General features: G+C 40.5%; 2 protein-coding genes across 3 annotated transcripts in view; both read left to right on the forward strand.

The window, feature by feature from the left end:
- Nucleotides 1-18603, forward strand: part of LOC120981622 (NACHT, LRR and PYD domains-containing protein 3-like) — a 3400916-nt gene that overhangs the window by 1870029 nt on the left and 1512284 nt on the right. The gene's annotated exons all lie outside the window — the stretch shown is intronic.
- Nucleotides 1-18603, forward strand: part of LOC120981621 (antigen WC1.1-like) — a 214842-nt gene that overhangs the window by 187887 nt on the left and 8352 nt on the right. For both annotated transcript variants that reach the window (XM_040411189.1, XM_040411190.1), the window contains one exon: nucleotides 1223-1327. In XM_040411189.1, coding sequence (XP_040267123.1) covers nucleotides 1223-1327 — 105 coding nt within the window. The remainder of the gene's footprint in view (nucleotides 1-1222; nucleotides 1328-18603) is intronic.

The raw sequence follows: 18603 nt of genomic DNA on the forward strand, positions 1-18603 counted from the left end.
TGCTGATGTAACATACAGTACAGACCAAGTTTGGACACACCTTCTCATTCAAAGAGTTTTCTTTATTTTCATGACTATGAAAATTGTAGATTCACACTGAAGGCATCAAAACTATGAATTAACACATGTAGAATTATATACATAACAAACAAGTGTGAAACAACTGAAAATATGTCATATTCTAGGTTCTTCAAAGTAGCCACCTTTTGCTTTGATTACTGCTTTGCACACTCTTGGCATTCTCTTGATGAGCTTCAAGAGGTAGACCCCTGAAATGGTTTTCACTTCACAGGTGTGCCCTGTCAGGTTTAATAAGTGGGATTTCTTGCATTATAAATGGGGTTGGGACCATCAGTGGCATTGATGAGAAGTCAGGTGGATACACAGCTGATAGTCCTACTGAATAGACTGTTAGAATTTGTATTATGGCAAGAAAAAAGCAGCTAAGTAAAGAAAAACGAGTGGCCATCATTACTTTAAGAATGAAGGTCAGTCAGTCAGACGAAAAATTGGAAAACTTTGAAAGGAAGGGCTATTTGACCATGAAGGGGAGTGATGGGGTGCTGCGCCAGATGACCTGGCCTCCACAGTCACCGGACCTGAACCCAATCGATCATGGTTTGGGGTGAGCTGGACCGCAGAGTGAAGGCAAAAGGGCCAACAAGTGCTAAGCATCTCTGGGAACTCCTTCAAGACTGTTGGAAGACCATTTCAGGGGACTACCTCTTGAAGCTCATCAAGAGAATGCCAAGAGTGTGCAAAGCAGTAATCAAAGCAAAAGGTGGCCACTTTGAAGAACCTAGAATATGACATATTTTCTGTTGTTTCACACTTTTTTGTTATGCATATAATTCCACATGTGTTAATTCATAGTTTTGATGCCTTCATAGTCATGAAAATAAAGAAAACTCTTTGAATGAGAAGGCGTGTCCAAACATTTGGTCTGTACTGTATACCAATGGAACATCACAGCATATGCTCAACCTACTATTCCATCAGATTGGGCGAATAAGATCCCCATTATCAGGATCTGTGGGGGCCCAGCAGTAAAAATCCCAGCGATCAGTTAGGTTATATTTAAATATGTTTTCAGTTTGTCCAGGATTTTTAGATTGATGGCCTACTGTATCTTCATGATAATCCAATAATATCACATTGGCTTATACCAATAGAGTAATATTCATAAAAAAAAGTGAGTACTATCACTGGTGTATTATTTTAGGTTTCCCTCTGGAGAAAAATACTTCAGAATATGGTTATGATGACACTGGATTATCCTATGAGAACCTCGACAAGGACAACCCAACAACTGTATCTGAGAGACATGGTAAAGAGTTACTAAACTAATTCAGTATCATTGTATTTCATTCACTTTAACCTACTTCTCTTACCCTTTTCCCTTTGAATGGATTTAAACGTATATTGGGACAATTTGTATAAGAAGCAGAAAAGTTAAATTCTGGATATAATAAGATAGCCAGACATAAGATAGCCAGACATGTTCATTTCTTAAAGACTACTTAGTGTAAGTTCAACTTGGTACCAATTTTCTTTTAATTGTGTCAGTGCATTTAAATAAAAACTGAAGCTACTTTACAGGTCTTGCTAAAAATTGCCCTTTTAGTTAGCTTCAACGGCTCTTATGCAGAAATACAGTCAGGTCCATAAATATTGGGACATCGACACAATTCTAACATTTTTGGCAATGGATTTGAAATGAAAGGAACAAAATGTGCTTTAACTGCAGACTGTCAGCTTTAATTTGAGGGTATTTACATCCAAATCAGGTGAACGGTGTAGGAATTACAACAGTTTGCATATGTGCCTCCCACTTGTTAAGGAACCAAAAGTATTGGGACAGAATAATAATCATAAATCAAACTTTCACTTTTTAATACTTGGTTGCAAATCCTTTGCAGTCAATTACAGCCTGAAATCTGGAACACATAGACATCACCAGACGCTGGGTTTCATCCCTGATGATGCTCTGCCAGGCCTCTACTGCAACTGTCTTCAGTTCCTGCTTGTTCTTGGGGCATTTTCCCTTCAGTTTTGTCTTCAGCAAGTGAAATGCATGCTCAATCGGATTCAGGTCAGGTGATTGACTTGGTCATTGCATAACATTCCACTTCTTTCCCTTAAAAAACTCTTTGGTTGCTTTTGCAGTATGCTTTGGGTCATTGTCCATCTGTACTGTGAAGTGCCGTACAATGAGTTCTGAAGCATTTGGCTGAATATGAGCAGATAATATTGCCTGAAACACTTCAGAATTCATCCTGCTGCTTTTGTCAGCAGTCACATCATCAATAAATACAAGAGAACCAGTTCCATTGGCAGCCATACATGCCCACGCCATGACACTACCACCACCATGCTTCACTGATGAGGTGGTATGCTTAGGATCATGAGCAGTTCCTTTCCTTCTCCATAATCTTCTCTTCCCATCACTCTGGTGCAAGTTAATCTTGGTCTCATCTGTCCATAGGATGTTCCAGAACTGTGAAGGCTTTTTTAGATGTTGTTTGGCAAACTCTAATCTGGCCTTCCTGTTTTTGAGGCTCACCAATGGTTTACATCTTGTGGTGAACTATCTGTATTCACTCTGGTGAAGTCTTCTCTTGATTGTTGACTTTGACACACGTACATCTACCTCCTGGAGAGTGTTCTTGATCTGGCCAACTGTTGTGAAGGGTGTTTTCTTCACCAGGGAAAGAATTCCTCGGTAATCCACCACAGTTGTTTTCCATGGTCTTCCGGGTCTTTTGGTGTTGCTGAGCTCACCGGTGCATTCCTTCTTTTTAAGAATGTTCCAAACAGTTGTTTTGGCCACGCCTAATGTTTTTGCTATCTCTCTGATGGGTTTGTTGTGTTTTTTCAGTTGGCTTGCTTCAATTATAGTGACAGCTCTTTGGATCTCATCTTGAGAGTTGACAGCAACAGATTCAAAATGCAAATAGCACACTTGAAATGAACTCTGGACCTTTTATCTGCTCATTGTATTTCGGATAATCAGGGAATAACACACCTGGCCATGGAACAGCTGAGAAGCCAATTGTCCCATTACTTTTGGTTCCTTAACAAGTGGGAGGCACATATGCAAACTGTTGTAATTCCTACACCGTTCACCTGATTTGGATGTAAATACCCTCAAATTAAAGCTGACAGTCTGCAGTTAAAGCACATCTTGTTCGTTTCATCTCAAATCCATTGTGGTGGTGTGTAGAGCCACAAATGTTAGAATTGTGTCGATGTTCCAATATTTATGGACCTGGCTGTATGTTTCCATGGTAACAGACCACAATCAAACCCTGTGTAGTCGGATCCTGCCATCATATTACCTATCCGTATTTTACTTCAGGAACAGACTATACTGGATTAGTTTGTAGTCTGTTACTATAGATAGACATAGACCTGCATGGGTGCTGTTGAAAGAAAAAAAAAGTCAATTTTAATTATAAGATGTAAAATTGCTTAATTTTCTTTATTTTCAATGAATCATCACAATAAAATAGATTAAAATGTTAAAGGAGCTATAGTAGTCTACACTTACAAGGAAGAACTTAGAATACTGGAAACTTATTGTAATACTACAAGCAAGATATGAACGGATCATTTAAAGTACACATTTCATTACAGCATCTACAAGAAGTTCTAAAAATGTTAGTTGGCATCCAGAGCACCAAATAGACATATCCCACCTAAAACGGCCAGTTAGACAAGAGAGACCTGGCACATTCCATAGGCATATACAATGGTATCAAGTGGAAAAATGAGTAGGGTATAAACTGTTATCTTGTACAAAGCCTGTGCAATTTACTATATACTGTATTACAAAAATATGCATCATGTAGTCCCCTCCCCAAACCCCATAAAGGTTAACCTGGCCTTTTAATAACATTGAAATGTCTAAAAATTTTCCCACAGAAACAGCTTCACATCACTTCATGGGCTGTGTCTGGTATCGGGCTAGTAGTAAGACGGTATATGTTTCGTCAAACTAAAAGTGACAGGTACCACGCCCCCTTTTATACAGATAACCCCGCCCCTTTTTATATTGATTGATATTGTTTGATATAAAGTTTATATCGCTTGATATAAAGTTTATATCGCTTGATATTGTTTGATATAAAGATTATATCGCTTGATATTGTTTGATATAAAGATTATATCGCTTGATATTGTTTGATATAAAGATTATATCGCTTGATATTGTTTGATATAAAGATTATATCGCTTGATATTGTTTGATATAAAGATTATATCGCTTGATATTAATTTTATATCGCTTGATATTGCTTGATATAAAGATTATATCGCTTGATATTGCTTGATATAAAGATTATATCGCTTGATATTGTTTGATATAAAGATTATATCGCTTGATATTAATTTTATATCGCTTGATATTGCTTGATATTAAGTTCATAGTGTGTGCTATTAAAATTTATAGTGTTTGCTATTAAAATTTATAGTGTTTGCTATTAAAATTTATAGTGTTTGATATTAAATTTATAGCGCTAGCTATTAAAATTTATAGTGTGTGCTATTAAAATTTATAGTGGTTGCTATTAAAAATTTATAGTGTTGGATATTAAAATTTATCGTGTTTGATATTAAAATTTATAGTGGTTGCTATTAAAAATTTATAGTGTTAGCTATTAAAATTTATCGTGTTTGATATTAAAATTTATCGTGTTTGATATTAAAATTTATAGCACCTGATATTAATTTAATATAATAGTATTAAAATAAAACGATGACTAATATAATTCGGTTAAAAAGCTTTATTTATTTCCTTATTTGCAACAGTCACGTAGGGACAGACACGTTTGATTGTAATTACAGCATCGTATACATAAGCGTTTCATGCGTTTTGTTACAAATGATCGCACAATACGGTCATTTTTTCTAAAATCGTTAGTGAACATTTTTAAAACATTTTCAAAAGACATTCCTTTAGCGAGACATTGTAAGATATAGATACAGTAATGGCCGCAGACGGAACTAACGGCGTCTTGTATTTGTCTGTTTTGATATCTTATAGTCTTAGAATTTTTATATAAAAACTGCATAAAGTCGCCAGGAAATATTTCATTTGCGGGGGATAAACCATAACTATCAAAAAAATAAGATATATCATTCGGGTATAATATAATTAAAATCCAATGCTTCCCCCGCTGAGATGAATTATCCGTATTTACAATGTAGGCAGCGGGCCTGTCGATGATTTTACCTCCAGGTAATAAATCACATGGGAATACACCTTTAAATATGCGCCTGGCATTAATATCAGCTTTAATAACACAGGCAATTTCATAATTATTCATTTTTATTGAAAATCATATAATACCTCCCGACGATTATTTATTTCAATAATATTTTCATGAACTGAATATCCAATCATATTAATTGTGTTTGCAATCGGCTCGGCAAATCTAATTTCAGCTCTCAGATTGCCAGTTTTTACTAGAGAGAAATGACCGCCGGGCTCTTGATCCGGCGATAAATCAAAAGCGAACAAAGTGTAACCGTTCAAGAACTCGTGTCGATCGACGGATAAAGCGTTGTCGGCCTTGTGTTTCCCCGAAATATGTACTAGGGACATATATTCACGAACAGCTGATTCGTCTTGGAAGTTAGGTTGAAAAGGTTTTGCCGGTATCTGTTGACCATCCAAATATAAGGCTGCATAATTTACATTATAGTGGTTGAAGCACAAAGGATTTCTTTGGTAACTCCCGGAAAATGATTCGTTATCCACAAACGATAGTATTACTGTTTTTGGTAGGTTTCCGAGGAAAAGATTCTCGTGGTTGCAAATGCGAGTACCGGCGGGGACGCTATACACTTTAAGCGATGCCCGATCTATCGAGTACTTCGCGTTAGCTGTTAACAGAGCGCGACTGTGACCGATTCTTACAGCGGGCGATACTTGTACTCTTTTGACAAACAGGGAAGCGTGCTGTATTTGGACTTTAAAATGGGCCGCCTCGGCCGACATAAGGCAGAAAGTGTCTTTGTTTCTGGTCAATTTTATCTTTAGGTCTAAACCGTTCAGTATTAGCTTCGGTTGATTAAATATATCGGCGTAAATGGGGCCCATTAATTCAACACTCTTAGATCGGGCTGAATACTTTGCTCTCCTGCTGAAGCCTTCATTACGCCCGTCGATAACCCGGTCATCATGATGCCCCGCTGTGTCTTTATAGAATAAACCGGCGGTAAATTGGGACGCTAAAGTTTGTGAATTATAATTTATTAGGGACTCTATATACGCTCTATACGTATAAAGGTTGTCGCTTCTTGAAATCAACGTGTCGCCGAGCGTTATATCCAGTTGATTAAAAAGACTCGCTATAGGGTAGTTAATAAGCGCAACGCGGGAGCCTTCGGGTATGGGGGTGTTATCAGGACTAACGATTTTGCAAACAACGTGTAACAAGGTGTTATTAAGATCGTAATAATATTCACCGCTGCCCGTGATGTAGAATTCCAAAGGGGCATTGTCAGTGATTGCTGCGATTGGCTGTACCTCTACATAAAGCGATTTTTCAATGCTTGTTTGGGTAGGCGGTATTTGAAAGATATCCAATTCTGATTTGGCGTACTCGGCGGAAGCATCATGCACGAAAGCCATAGCGGGTGACTAGAAGATGTCACTCGGTGAACGACTTCTTGTTTTCTGGCGGCGACGTCTCTTAGGTTTTGCTACTTTATTCATAAAAGTTGGTAAGACAATGGCCGCGCGTTCACGTTTTCTTTTACGCGTTTTTTTACGTATTTGTACGACACCCGAGCCCTCCTGGCGCTGCGCCGACCTATTTATACGATCCATAAATGCGGTCGAGGCCGTAGTGACAACGTCTTTAGCAATGTTACGGGCGGCTGTTTTCACGTGCGGTTTTACAAGCTCCACACCTTTCTTAAATAGGGGAACGACACGTCGGAACAGACCCCTAAATAACCCGGCGAGTCCAGAACCATGCATGAATTCAGTACCGTGAAATCCGTCCAAGCCATGACCGGCTTGCGTTATGTAATAATGCGTATATGCGTCTGGGTCACCGTACACTCTCTGGGACAACATTTTAATGCGTCGTCACAGCGCGCGGTCTAAAGTGTAATCGCACAATAGTCTTACCGTATTTGAATTTAACAGGTTTAGCCTGATCCGTGAGTATCGATATTGTGACCGTGTCAAAATGATGTTTACAAACAGGTATATAGTCAGGCCGGTGATACTTTTGCGTGACTATATCACCATTTTTACCGCCTAACTCGACAGTTCTTAAAAGTTGTACGTAACTATCGCCAACAAGTTGATGATGGACGATATCGGTACAAACAAATAATGTATAAAAACCAGCTTTAATATCGGAATTAATTTTTTTCTCTTTTGATGAAACTAGAGCAAGCCCCTTTATACCGCCAACATGATGTTCTAAAACAGGTAAGCCGGGTCCTTCGTAGCGGAGAGTGATGTGCTCGGTGTCTACATTCTTGAGCGACGGCGCTTGCGAATACCCCGTCAGCCCCAAAATATTCCCCAACTTCACACAAGGCATGAACTTGTAGGCTGGTGAATTCAGTACATAAACGGTTCTGTCAATATCGTCGTATCTTAGACGCAGTTGATCGGGAGGTATTTTTATAGATTCAAGTTTGCTATTAATGGCTTTGATGAGATCGTGCATATTGGCGTAATAACCCGATTTAACAAAAAGCTCACTGATCGACTCGGAGCGCTGTGCGACGTAGAATACACCATCTCCGGGGCCAAAGGTTTCCCACGTATGTGGATACTGAATCTCCACTAAAGCAACTTCGTAAGGGCCGCGAAGATGCACCGCTTTTGCTAACTTAGTGGTGTAATCGGCGATGCTGTTTTCGGGATAAAGTTTGGCAGAGGCGTTGCAGGGCAGCGTGATAAAAAACGATCCGTCCTCCATAGTTTACAGACACATCAACTGTTTTTCAGGTACCCAAGAGTTAAACTTGTCGGGGTATCCTATCCACTTTACAAAACACAGCGTTTTACCACGAACTTTCTTCTTTTTCAGTATTTTTTTCTATCCTGTAAACTCGTAGCTTGTCGAGAGTTACTTTTTGGACTTCCTCCGGGTAGAATGAGCCTTCAATGAGCTCATCGGACAGGTCTTTCAACTTATAAAGGGGTCGGAGGCCCCGAGTGTTTACAGCGTGAATTTTAAATATCTCGTCCGTATAGGTTTGTTCATACCCCTTTGTAAAAAACCCCTTATAACGCACAATTCTGACGTGGTCACCTATTTTTAATAACGGTTTAACTTTTTTAATAGTATCGTAACACCCGTAGATATTTTTCCAAACGGTTAAAGAGTTCTCTTTTGTCACATCGACGGGGCGCCGCCTTATAGTTCTGTGGTATGTGTGGTTATAACTATACACCAAGTCTTGTAACTTGTCAATGTACCTGTACGTGTTTTGTTCTCTAAGATAACGCCACATTTTAGTTTTCAGCGTTCTATTAAAACGCTCGACCAACGCAGCCTTAACAGCGTTTGTAGTTAAAAAATGATGTATTTTATAGGTCTCACAAAGACGCCTCATAGGTTTGTTTATAAACTCACGGCCCCGATCAGTCTGGAGCTTTCGGGGGGTTCGGCCGCTTAACTTAAATATCTGCTCAAAAGCGGTAGCCACGGTAGCGCCAGACTTATTTGAAAGGCCCGACACCCAGGCATATTTAGATAGAATATCAACGACCGTCAGCAGGTATTTTACACCATTATTTTCTTTAGAAAAATCCATCATCGACACAAGATCTGCCTGCCATTGAGCATCTATATCAGACACCATAACTTTGTTCCGTGTAAAAGATTTTTTAACAGGTTTGTACAATGTATAAGTATCCTCGTTGCTCAACCAGTTTTTTACAGAGTCTTTTCTTATTCCAAATTTCCGTACTTCTCTGAATAAGGATTCAACGCCCCCATAAGAGCCGACCGCTTTTGGCGTGTAGTATTGCTTTCGCAATATTTTGCTTTTTGCAGGCATTTTAGCTGTGTTTTAATCAGCGTCTACTCAACAACACGTCCTAACTGTTTATACAATTTTAAATAATCAAGCTATTATATTTATTGTAAAAAGAAAAACAGACTACATTTTTATTTAAAACAGTTTATGTAGCGTAAATAAAACATTATAAGACATTACACACAAATATATTTTATATACATGCAAAGTAAAAATTTATGTAAAACAAATAAAAACATTATAAGCTGTTTAATACAAAGAAAGTTTATATACAATCGTCAAAGTAAGAAAATTTACAACGTTAACCAAGCAGCTTGCAACAAGGGCGGGAGCCTCTTTTTAGGTAATAATGAGCCCCGGGTCGACACAGTAGGCGATGTTAACCACCTCCGGACCGCCTAACGCAGGATCGCGTTCCGGAGGTGGCAGCCCTGCGCACAGTCACGCATATACGCGTCATCTCGCGAGACGCGAGACTTCCTGTGAACGCGCGCACACAGGCGCGCGCGCTCACAGGAACGGAAGGTAAGAGAGTTGATCTCCAGCCTGCCAGCGGCGATCGTTCGCTGGCAGGCTGGAGATGTGTTTTTTTTTAACCCCTAACAGGTATATTAGACGCTGTTTTGATAACAGCGTCTAATATACCTGCTACCTGGTCCTCTGGTGGTCCCCTTTGTTTGGATCGACCACCAGAGGACACAGGTAGCTCAGTAAAGTAGCACCAAGCACCACTACACTACACTACACCCCCCCCCCCCCGTCACTTATTAACCCCTTATTAGCCCCTGATCACCCCTAATCACCCCTGATCACCCCATATAGACTCCCTGATCACCCCCCTGTCATTGATTACCCCCCTGTCATTGATCAACCCCCTGTAAAGCTCCATTCAGACGTCCGCATGATTTTTACGGATCCACTGATAGATGGATCGGATCCGCAAAACGCATCCGGACGTCTGAATGAAGCCTTACAGGGGCGTGATCAATGACTGTGGTGATCACCCCATATAGACTCCCTGGTCACCCCCCTGTCATTGATTACCCCCCTGTCATTGATTACCCCCCTGTAAAGCTCCATTCAGACGTCCGCATGATTTTTACGGATCCACTGATAGATGGATCGGATCCGCAAAACGCATCCGGACGTCTGAATGAAGCCTTACAGGGGCATGATCAATGACTGTGGTGATCACCCCCCTGTCATTGATTACCCCCCTGTAAAGCTCCATTCAGATGTCCGCATGATTTTTACGGATGCACTGATAGATGGATCGGATCCGCAAAACGCATCCGGACGTCTGAATGAAGCCTTACAGGGGCATGATCAATGACTGTGGTGATCACCCCATATAGACTCCCTGATCACCCCCCTGTCATTGATTACCCCCCTGTAAAGCTCCATTCAGACGTCCGCATGATTTTTACGGATGCACTGATAGATGGATCGGATCCGCAAAACGCATCCGGACGTCTGAATGAAGCCTTACACGGGCGTGATCAATGACTGTGGTTATCACCCCATATAGACTCCCTGATCACCCCCCTGTCATTGATCAACCCCCTGTCATTGATCACCCCCCTGTCATTGATCACCCCTCTGTAAGGCTCCATTCAGATATTTTTTTGGCCCAAGTTAGCGGAATTTATTTATTTTTTTCTTACAAAGTCTCATATTCCACTAACTTGTGTCAAAAAATAAAATCTCACATGAACTCACCATACCCCTCACGGAATCCAAATGCGTAAAATTTTTTAGACATTTATATTCCAGACTTCTTCTCACGCTTTAGGGCCCCTAGAATGCCAGGGCAGTATAAATACCCCACATGTGACCCCATTTCGGAAAGAAGACACCCCCAGGTATTCCGTGAGGGGCATATTGAGTCCATGAAAGATTGAAATTTTTGTCCCAAGTTAGCGGAACGGGAGACTTTGTGAGAAAAAAATTAAAAATATCAATTTCCGCTAACTTAAAAAAAAAATTAACTAAAAAAAAATTCTATGAACTCGCCATGCCCCTCATTGAATACCTTGGGGTGTCTTCTTTCCAAAATGGGGTCACATGTGGGGTATTTATACTGCCCTGGCATTCTAGGGGCCCCAAAGCGTGAGAAGAAGTCTGGTATCCAAATGTCTAAAAATGCCCTCCTAAAAGGAATTTGGGCACCTTTGCGCATCTAGGCTGCAAAAAAGTGTCACACATCTGGTATCGCCGTACTCAGGAGAAGTTGGGGAATGTGTTTTGGGGTGTCATTTTACATATACCCATGCTGGGTGAGAGAAATATCTTGGTCAAATGCCAACTTTGTATAAAAAAATGGGAAAAGTTGTCTTTTGCCAAGATATTTCTCTCACCCAGCATGGGTATATGTAAAATGACACCCCAAAACACATTCCCCAACTTCTCCTGAATACGGCGATACCACATGTGTGACACTTTTTTGCAGCCTAGGTGGGCAAAGGGGCCCATATTCCAAAGAGCACCTTTAGGATTTCACAGGTCATTTACCTACTTACCACACATTAGGGCCCCTGGAAAATGCCAGGGCAGTATAACTACCCCACAAGTGACCCCATTTTGGAAAGAAGACACCCCAAGGTATTCCGTGAGGGGCATGGCGAGTTCCTAGAATTTTTTATTTTTTGTCACAAGTTAGTGGAAAATGCTTATTTTTTTTTTTTTTTTTTTTTTTCATACAAAGTCTCATATTCCACTAACTTGTGACAAAAAATAAAAAGTTCCATGAACTCACTATGCCCATCAGCGAATACCTTGGGGTCTCTTCTTTCCAAAATGGGGTCACTTGTGGGGTAGTTATACTGCCCTGGCATTCTAGGGGCCCAAATGTGTGGTAAGGAGTTTGAAATCAAATTCTGTAAAAAATGACCTGTGAAATCCGAAAGGTGCTCTTTTGAATATGGGCCCCTTTGCCCACCTAGGCTGCAAAAAAGTGTCACACATCTGGTATCTCCGTAATCGGGAGAAGTTGGGGAATGTGTTTTGGGGTGTCATTTTACATATACCCATGCTGGGTGAGAGAAATATCTTGGCAAAAGACAACTTTTTCCATTTTTTTATACAAAGTTGGCATTTGACCAAGATATTTATCTCACCCAGCATGGGTATATGTAAAAAGACACCCCAAAACACATTCCTCAACTTCTCCTGAATACAGAGATACCAGATGTGTGACACTTTTTTGCAGCCTAGGTGGGCAAAGGGGCCCACATTCCAAAGAGCACCTTTCGGATTTCACAGGCCATTTACCTACTTACCACACATTTGGGCCCCTAGAATGCCAGGGCAGTATAACTACCCCACAAGTGACCCCATTTTGGAAAGAAGAGACCCCAAGGTATTCGCTTATGGGCATAGTGAGTTCATGGAAGTTTTTATTTTTTGTCACAAGTTTGTGGAATATGAGACTTTGTATGAAAAAAAAAAAAAAAAAAAAAATAAGCATTTTCCACTAACTTGTGACAAAAAATAAAAAATTCTAGGAACTCGCCATGCCCCTCACGGAATACCTTGGGGTGTCTTCTTTCCAAAATGGGGTCACTTGTGGAGTAGTTATACTGCCCTGGTATTCTAGGGGCCCAAATGTGTGGTAAGGAGTTTGAAATCAAATTCAGTAAAAAATGAGGAGTGAAATCCGAAAGGTGCTCTTTGGAATATGGGCCCCTTTGCCCACCTAGGCTGCAAAAAAGTGTCACACATCTGGTATCCCCGTACTCAGGAGAAGTTGAGGAATGTGTTTTGGGGTGTCTTTTTACATATACCCATGCTGGGTGAGATAAATATCTTGGTCAAATGACAACTTTGTATAAAAAAATGGGAAAAGTTGTCTTTTGCCAAGATATTTCTCTCACCCAGCATGGGTATATATAAAATGACACCCCAAAACACATTCCCCACCTTCTCCTGAGTACGGAGATACCAGATGTGTGACACTTTTTTGCAGCCTAGGTGGGCAAAGGGGCCCATATTCCAAAGAGCACCTTTCGGATTTCACAGGTCATTTTTTACAGAATTTGATTTCAAACTCCTTACCACACATTTGGGCCCCTAGAATGCCAGGGCAGTAGAACTACCCCACAAGTGACCCCATTTTGGAAAGAAGAGACCCCAAGGTATTCGCTGATGGGCATAGTGAGTTCATAGAACTTTTTATTTTTTGTCACAAGTTAGTGGAATATGAGACTTTGTAAGAAAAAAAAAATAAAAAATAAAAATCATCATTTTCCGCTAACTTGTGACAAAAAATAAAAAGTTCTATGAACTCACTATGCCCATCAGCGAATACCTTAGGGTGTGTACTTTCAGAAATGGGGTCATTTGTGGGGTGTTTGTACTGTCTGGGCATTGTAGAACCTCAGGAAACATGACAGGTGCTCAGAAAGTCAGAGCTGCTTCAAAAAGCGGAAATTCACATTTTTGTACCATAGTTTGTAAACGCTATAACTTTTACCCAAACCATTTTTTTTTTACCCAAACATTTTTTTTTTATCAAAGACATGTAGAACTATAAATTTAGAGCAAAATTTCTATATGGATGTCGTTTTTTTTTGCAAAATTTTACAACTGAAAGTGAAAAATGTCATTTTTTTGCAAAAAAATCGTTAAATTTCGATTAATAACAAAAAAAGTAAAAATGTCAGCAGCAATGAAATACCACCAAATGAAAGCTCTATTAGTGAGAAGAAAAGGAGGTAAAATTCATTTGGGTGGTAAGTTGCATGACCGAGCAATAAACGGTGAAAGTAGTGTAGGTCAGAAGTGTAAAAAGTGGCCTGGTCTTTCAGGGTGTTTAAGCACTGGGGGCTGAGGTGGTTAATAACAACGGAGGGGTAAAAGGGCTTCGAGCCTCGTCAAAGGGCTCACTCAGTGCCCGTTTTTTCAAATTATCGAAAAGTTCTCTTGTTCTTGTATTACCGATAACCAGCTGTGCGATAGTTTCCATAAAATAGTCCCAACCGTGAGGTTTAATCTTAGGCAGACCATGACTCTGGGTAGCTGTTCGAATCAGGTCAATAATGTTGGAACCGGTTACAGTTTGTTCTTTGTAAATGAACTCACCCATAGCGTTCCAGTACGGCTTATTACCAGCGCGGTACAGTTTACTTAACAATAGTTCTGCATTTTTTCTATAACGTGTGTTAATACTGTCAAGTATCTCATTAGTATCTGTGCTGATTGAGGTTGCATTTGACAATTGTTGTTGATCGGTTTGCGGCTGCGTAATCAGGGTTGTACCAGGCATTTCTTTACCGGACTGTTTGTTGAGCATTAAGTACCTCTGTAACACGACTGTGTATCTCTTAATTTTTTCATCATCTGAAAGGTCATTTCTGTGTAGTATTTCGCTAATCTCATCATCTAATCGCCGTATGGCTGTTTGGCGTATATCTGTTGCATCTACAGACGAATTTTTAAGCCTGTCCATTTCATTTTTGGAAACCAGGAACATTTTCTCTGCATACTGCATTATGAGCCACCCGCTGTATTAGCTATCAGGCTAGTGATTAAAGGTATTGCAAAACCGAGCAAAGCTCCTATAAAACCGCCGCTCTGGTTCACAATGCGCTTCTTTCCTTTAATGGAGTACTTTTTATCGCTTAATTTCTTTATAGCCCTACGCCATTTTTTCAATATATTTTTTTGGCGCTCTTTAAGAGGTATCTTTCCTTTAAGGATGTTGAGCGCTATCTCGCCAATAGCCGATATCAAATCATTACTGGCATTACGTAATATTGATTTTCGGGCCTTCAGTTTTGTTTTGACTAATGCTTTTAAAAGACCCCAATTACGCCGGATCCTGTTCGACATCCTTACAGCACCAGCGCAGCTAACAAAAATAACCGTAAAGATGTGAGATACCGCATTTTAGAGCTTCTGTTTGCACACATAAGCCACCGGCAGAGCTGGTGGGAACAGACCGGTTCTGAGTCGCAGGTCCTCAGGCGTGTCAGATCTTAAATCTACAAGTAAATAGCCGTAAGGCTTGTGTGTAGCATCTTCAAAAGCTTCTAAAAAGAAACGTGTTTTACCGGGGTACATCTGCCGAGCCAACGTAATAACCTGTAATTTATCACGAGGGTTCTTAAAAAGGACCATGTATTTAGTGTTTAAATTTATGGTTCGGCTTTTCTTACCCTGACAAAAAACGTTTTGAACGAGATACATAATGCTCAAATTTCTGTGGTGTACGTATTTGGTGAATGCGTTTTGTATTTCAAGATTTTCACAAGCCGCCTCCATAAGATCATCAACAACCGCCAAATTTACCTTATCCATTGGAAATAGCTCAGCGTCTGTAAAATTTTGTGGGACCCCCTCGATAAACCTGATATTTGTAAACAACCGGGTTAGTTCATCATACAATTTCTGCCAACATGCGTAAAACCAAATGACATTATCAGGTTTGTGCGACATTAACGTATCCTGATGCATTAATACATTTTTAACAAAAAAACTCTTTCCGGAATTTGAGGGTCCTGCTAGAATACACGAAAAAGGATGTTGAAATTGCGCAGGCATGTTTAATAGCCAAAAGGCAGCGTTGTAAAGTCAGCCGTCAGCTGTCTCTTTGTGTAGACACACTTTTGTGTTTTACGTAACGGTCTTGTCTCTATGGTCAAACGCTTCCTATTTCTGAAAATGCCGTCTTGTTCGATACCTATTGTTTTCTGCGTCTCGGGGTCGGTGTTGTGTGAGTAATCCAACACAAGGTCTTTTAAACTGTCAAAATTAACAAGCCGTGTGTTAGCAACATTGAGTGTTATACCCTTAACCTTCAATACGGTTTTACCGTTGTTAAGTTTGTAGCCGTAAGTCTTTGGGCCAGCGGATACAAACTCGGTAATGTGGGCGTCGTCGGGTATTTCACTAGTTAGTTCACCGAGAAAGTCACCCAAGGGTGGCGACCATGCAGCCCCCTTACTCACGAATATGACTGAGTCTGTGTCGTGATAAAGGCAACGTTCCTGCAGCCTGTCTAGGAGCTTGTATAATTCGAGTCTGGCATAGGCGGTTGTAAAACAGGCTATAAAAATGTTTGTGTTTTTGTTGTGGGTGTAGCGCTCTTTTACATAGCGCCAATTGACTAACGCCGCCTCGTCATCGATGAAATTAACCTCGGAGAGGTCGTAGTACGGCACAAAAGCTAGTTTGAAAAGTTTGTCAGGGTCCGTGACTATGCTGGTACGTGACAAGTTAGAACGCTGTCCAAACTTACCCCACAAAGAGTTTAGGAACAGTTTTGAAATTTGTCTTTTTGCTGGGTTTACAGCTATCTTATCAGAACGCAAGCAGACATCTTCTTTTTTTAAAAATGCCGCTATGTAAGCCGTTTTTTCAGAATCCGTTTTACACCAACTGGGATAACCGGAAGCCTCCTGTTTATCTCTGAGGTGTAATTTGATGTACGGGGCGAACAGATCGTCTGTTGTGTTCGGAAAATGCCAGATCTCGTAGATTTCGGCAATCCTGTAACCTTTTTCAACAGCTAAAACTAGTTCTATGGTGCACCATGTACCGGTTAGGGAACGCTCATCATCTGTGTGGGTGCAAATGTCTTTCAGACAGTTCAAGGCACAGGTGTAACATAGAGGAAACATTAGTTTTTTATTTAGCTTTACAGGCAGGACCGGAAAAAATAAATCTCTGGGCGGGTACACTTTAACTCGGGCAATGCCAAAGTATTTTTTGATGTATCCAAAATGATCATAAATGATTTTTGGGTGTCCTACAGGGTACGTCTTAGTTTTATTAACAAAAGGATACAGACTGGTGAAATCGTAATAATGCACTGTTTCATCGGCCTGCACCTTGTGATAAAGTTTAATGGCGTTAGTGCGCCCGCCGTAAAGCGCGTCACGAGGATCCAAAGGAGTCGGGAATTTCATTTTAAACAGAAAGTCTTTGACCCCCGAATCGTTTGCAATCATTTCCCGCCACTCGTGTTCCCACAGGACACGGACCGTAAAGCCTTGTCTCTGTAGGCGGCTTTTCCTGACTAGGAAAGATTGGTATAGCTGCCCGTAGGACGTTTTAGTAAGTTCGTTGCTGTCCTGATCGTTATAGCACACAGGACACCCGTGATAAAAACAGCCCTGAAATTCAAAAGCGGTGTGTTTACCGTTAACAAAAGCATACCCGTCCAAAAAATATTTACCGACCTTTTTTTCACCTCCCTTTAACGCGTGTTGTATAGAAATGCCTTCAGCATGTTCAAGGTACATGAGCCACTGTATAGCGGGTGTTGAAAAGCGTTTCTGGGTCTTGTGGTAATTATCTGCCGGGACAATCGCTATGGTATTTTTGGGTAGAAATTTAAACCGATACATAGCCATGCACACGGATGCCAATGTGATAAGTTGGAGCGGATCAATACATTTAGTGACCGTTCTGTATTTCTTTTCACGTTTAATGTATTGCAGAACTTTTTGTTCCGTCATAGCCATAATCGTGTCCCTGTAACACTCACAGGCCCTTCTCAAAACCTCCACATCCTGCTTACAGTAAGCTTTTAACTCCTCCTGAAAATTAAAGGTGTCATTTTTATGTTTCTCGTACCAATCTGTGAATTCTTTTTGCTCACAGGGCATCATGTATTCGATGCCGTAACACCTAGCGACCGGTAGGCCGCCTATGTAGTTTTGATTTTCGGCCGTGTTGAAAAAATGCGAGAAGTGACCCTTGGCGCCTGAAAAACCCATAGCCTCGGGCATCTTGCTGAGCTTCATAGGCATGAAATTCAGCGAGTCTATGAATCAAATTTTTAAGTCCTTCAGGGTAACGCACATTAACCGGCCTCCTTGATTTATAATATCAATTTTAAATTTTTCATTAATCAACTCCTGTAAAACAAAATAAGCGTCGTAGCGTCCTGCATTGTGCGCTATAAACGTGTAACCCGAAAACTTACCGTCTGCAAAAAATCGCACAAAGTCCCGCGTACAGGATTTTCCGCTAAATTGCCAGGAGTTTGGGGCGTATAGTGTGGTTGCGTAAATGAAATTGGGTATATGCAAGCCTGTTTCTTGCATGCATTCAAAATCGTAAAAGATATGCTTGTCAGTCATTTTTTTGGGGTTGTATGGCTGCATGTAACAAACATGGTCGTCAAATTTGTCAACCTGCCCGCCGCAGATGGTGCATTTTAACCCGTTACATTTGTGCTCATCGCCGCAGTCTATATATTTGTAACAAAAGCCGCAAAAAGTTTTTTTCTTACAAAGAGCTTTATCACTAAGTGCCCGGTTTCTATGTGTTTCAAAACAAGCCTCTGAGCGGCAATACGTCCTACATATCGGGCAACGTGTGTTATTAGACTGTTCAACACAATTCGGGCTCTGGCACGCTTTACAAAACTGCATACACCCGTGTCGATATTTATGTTTGTATACAGTGCAACAAACGTCGCAAAAATAGTCGAAACCGATAAAGGCTTTTAGATTTTTTATGCCATAATAATGCTTATCATGGTGCAATATATAGACGGTCTTTTCTTTAGCTGTGTGGTCTGTGTGATAATAACGCCACTGCCCCCTATTATGGTACAAAATTTTAATTGTGATGTTTAAT

Source organism: Bufo bufo, chromosome 11, assembly GCF_905171765.1.
Source record: "Bufo bufo chromosome 11, aBufBuf1.1, whole genome shotgun sequence".
Classification (NCBI taxonomy): Eukaryota; Metazoa; Chordata; class Amphibia; order Anura; family Bufonidae; genus Bufo; species Bufo bufo.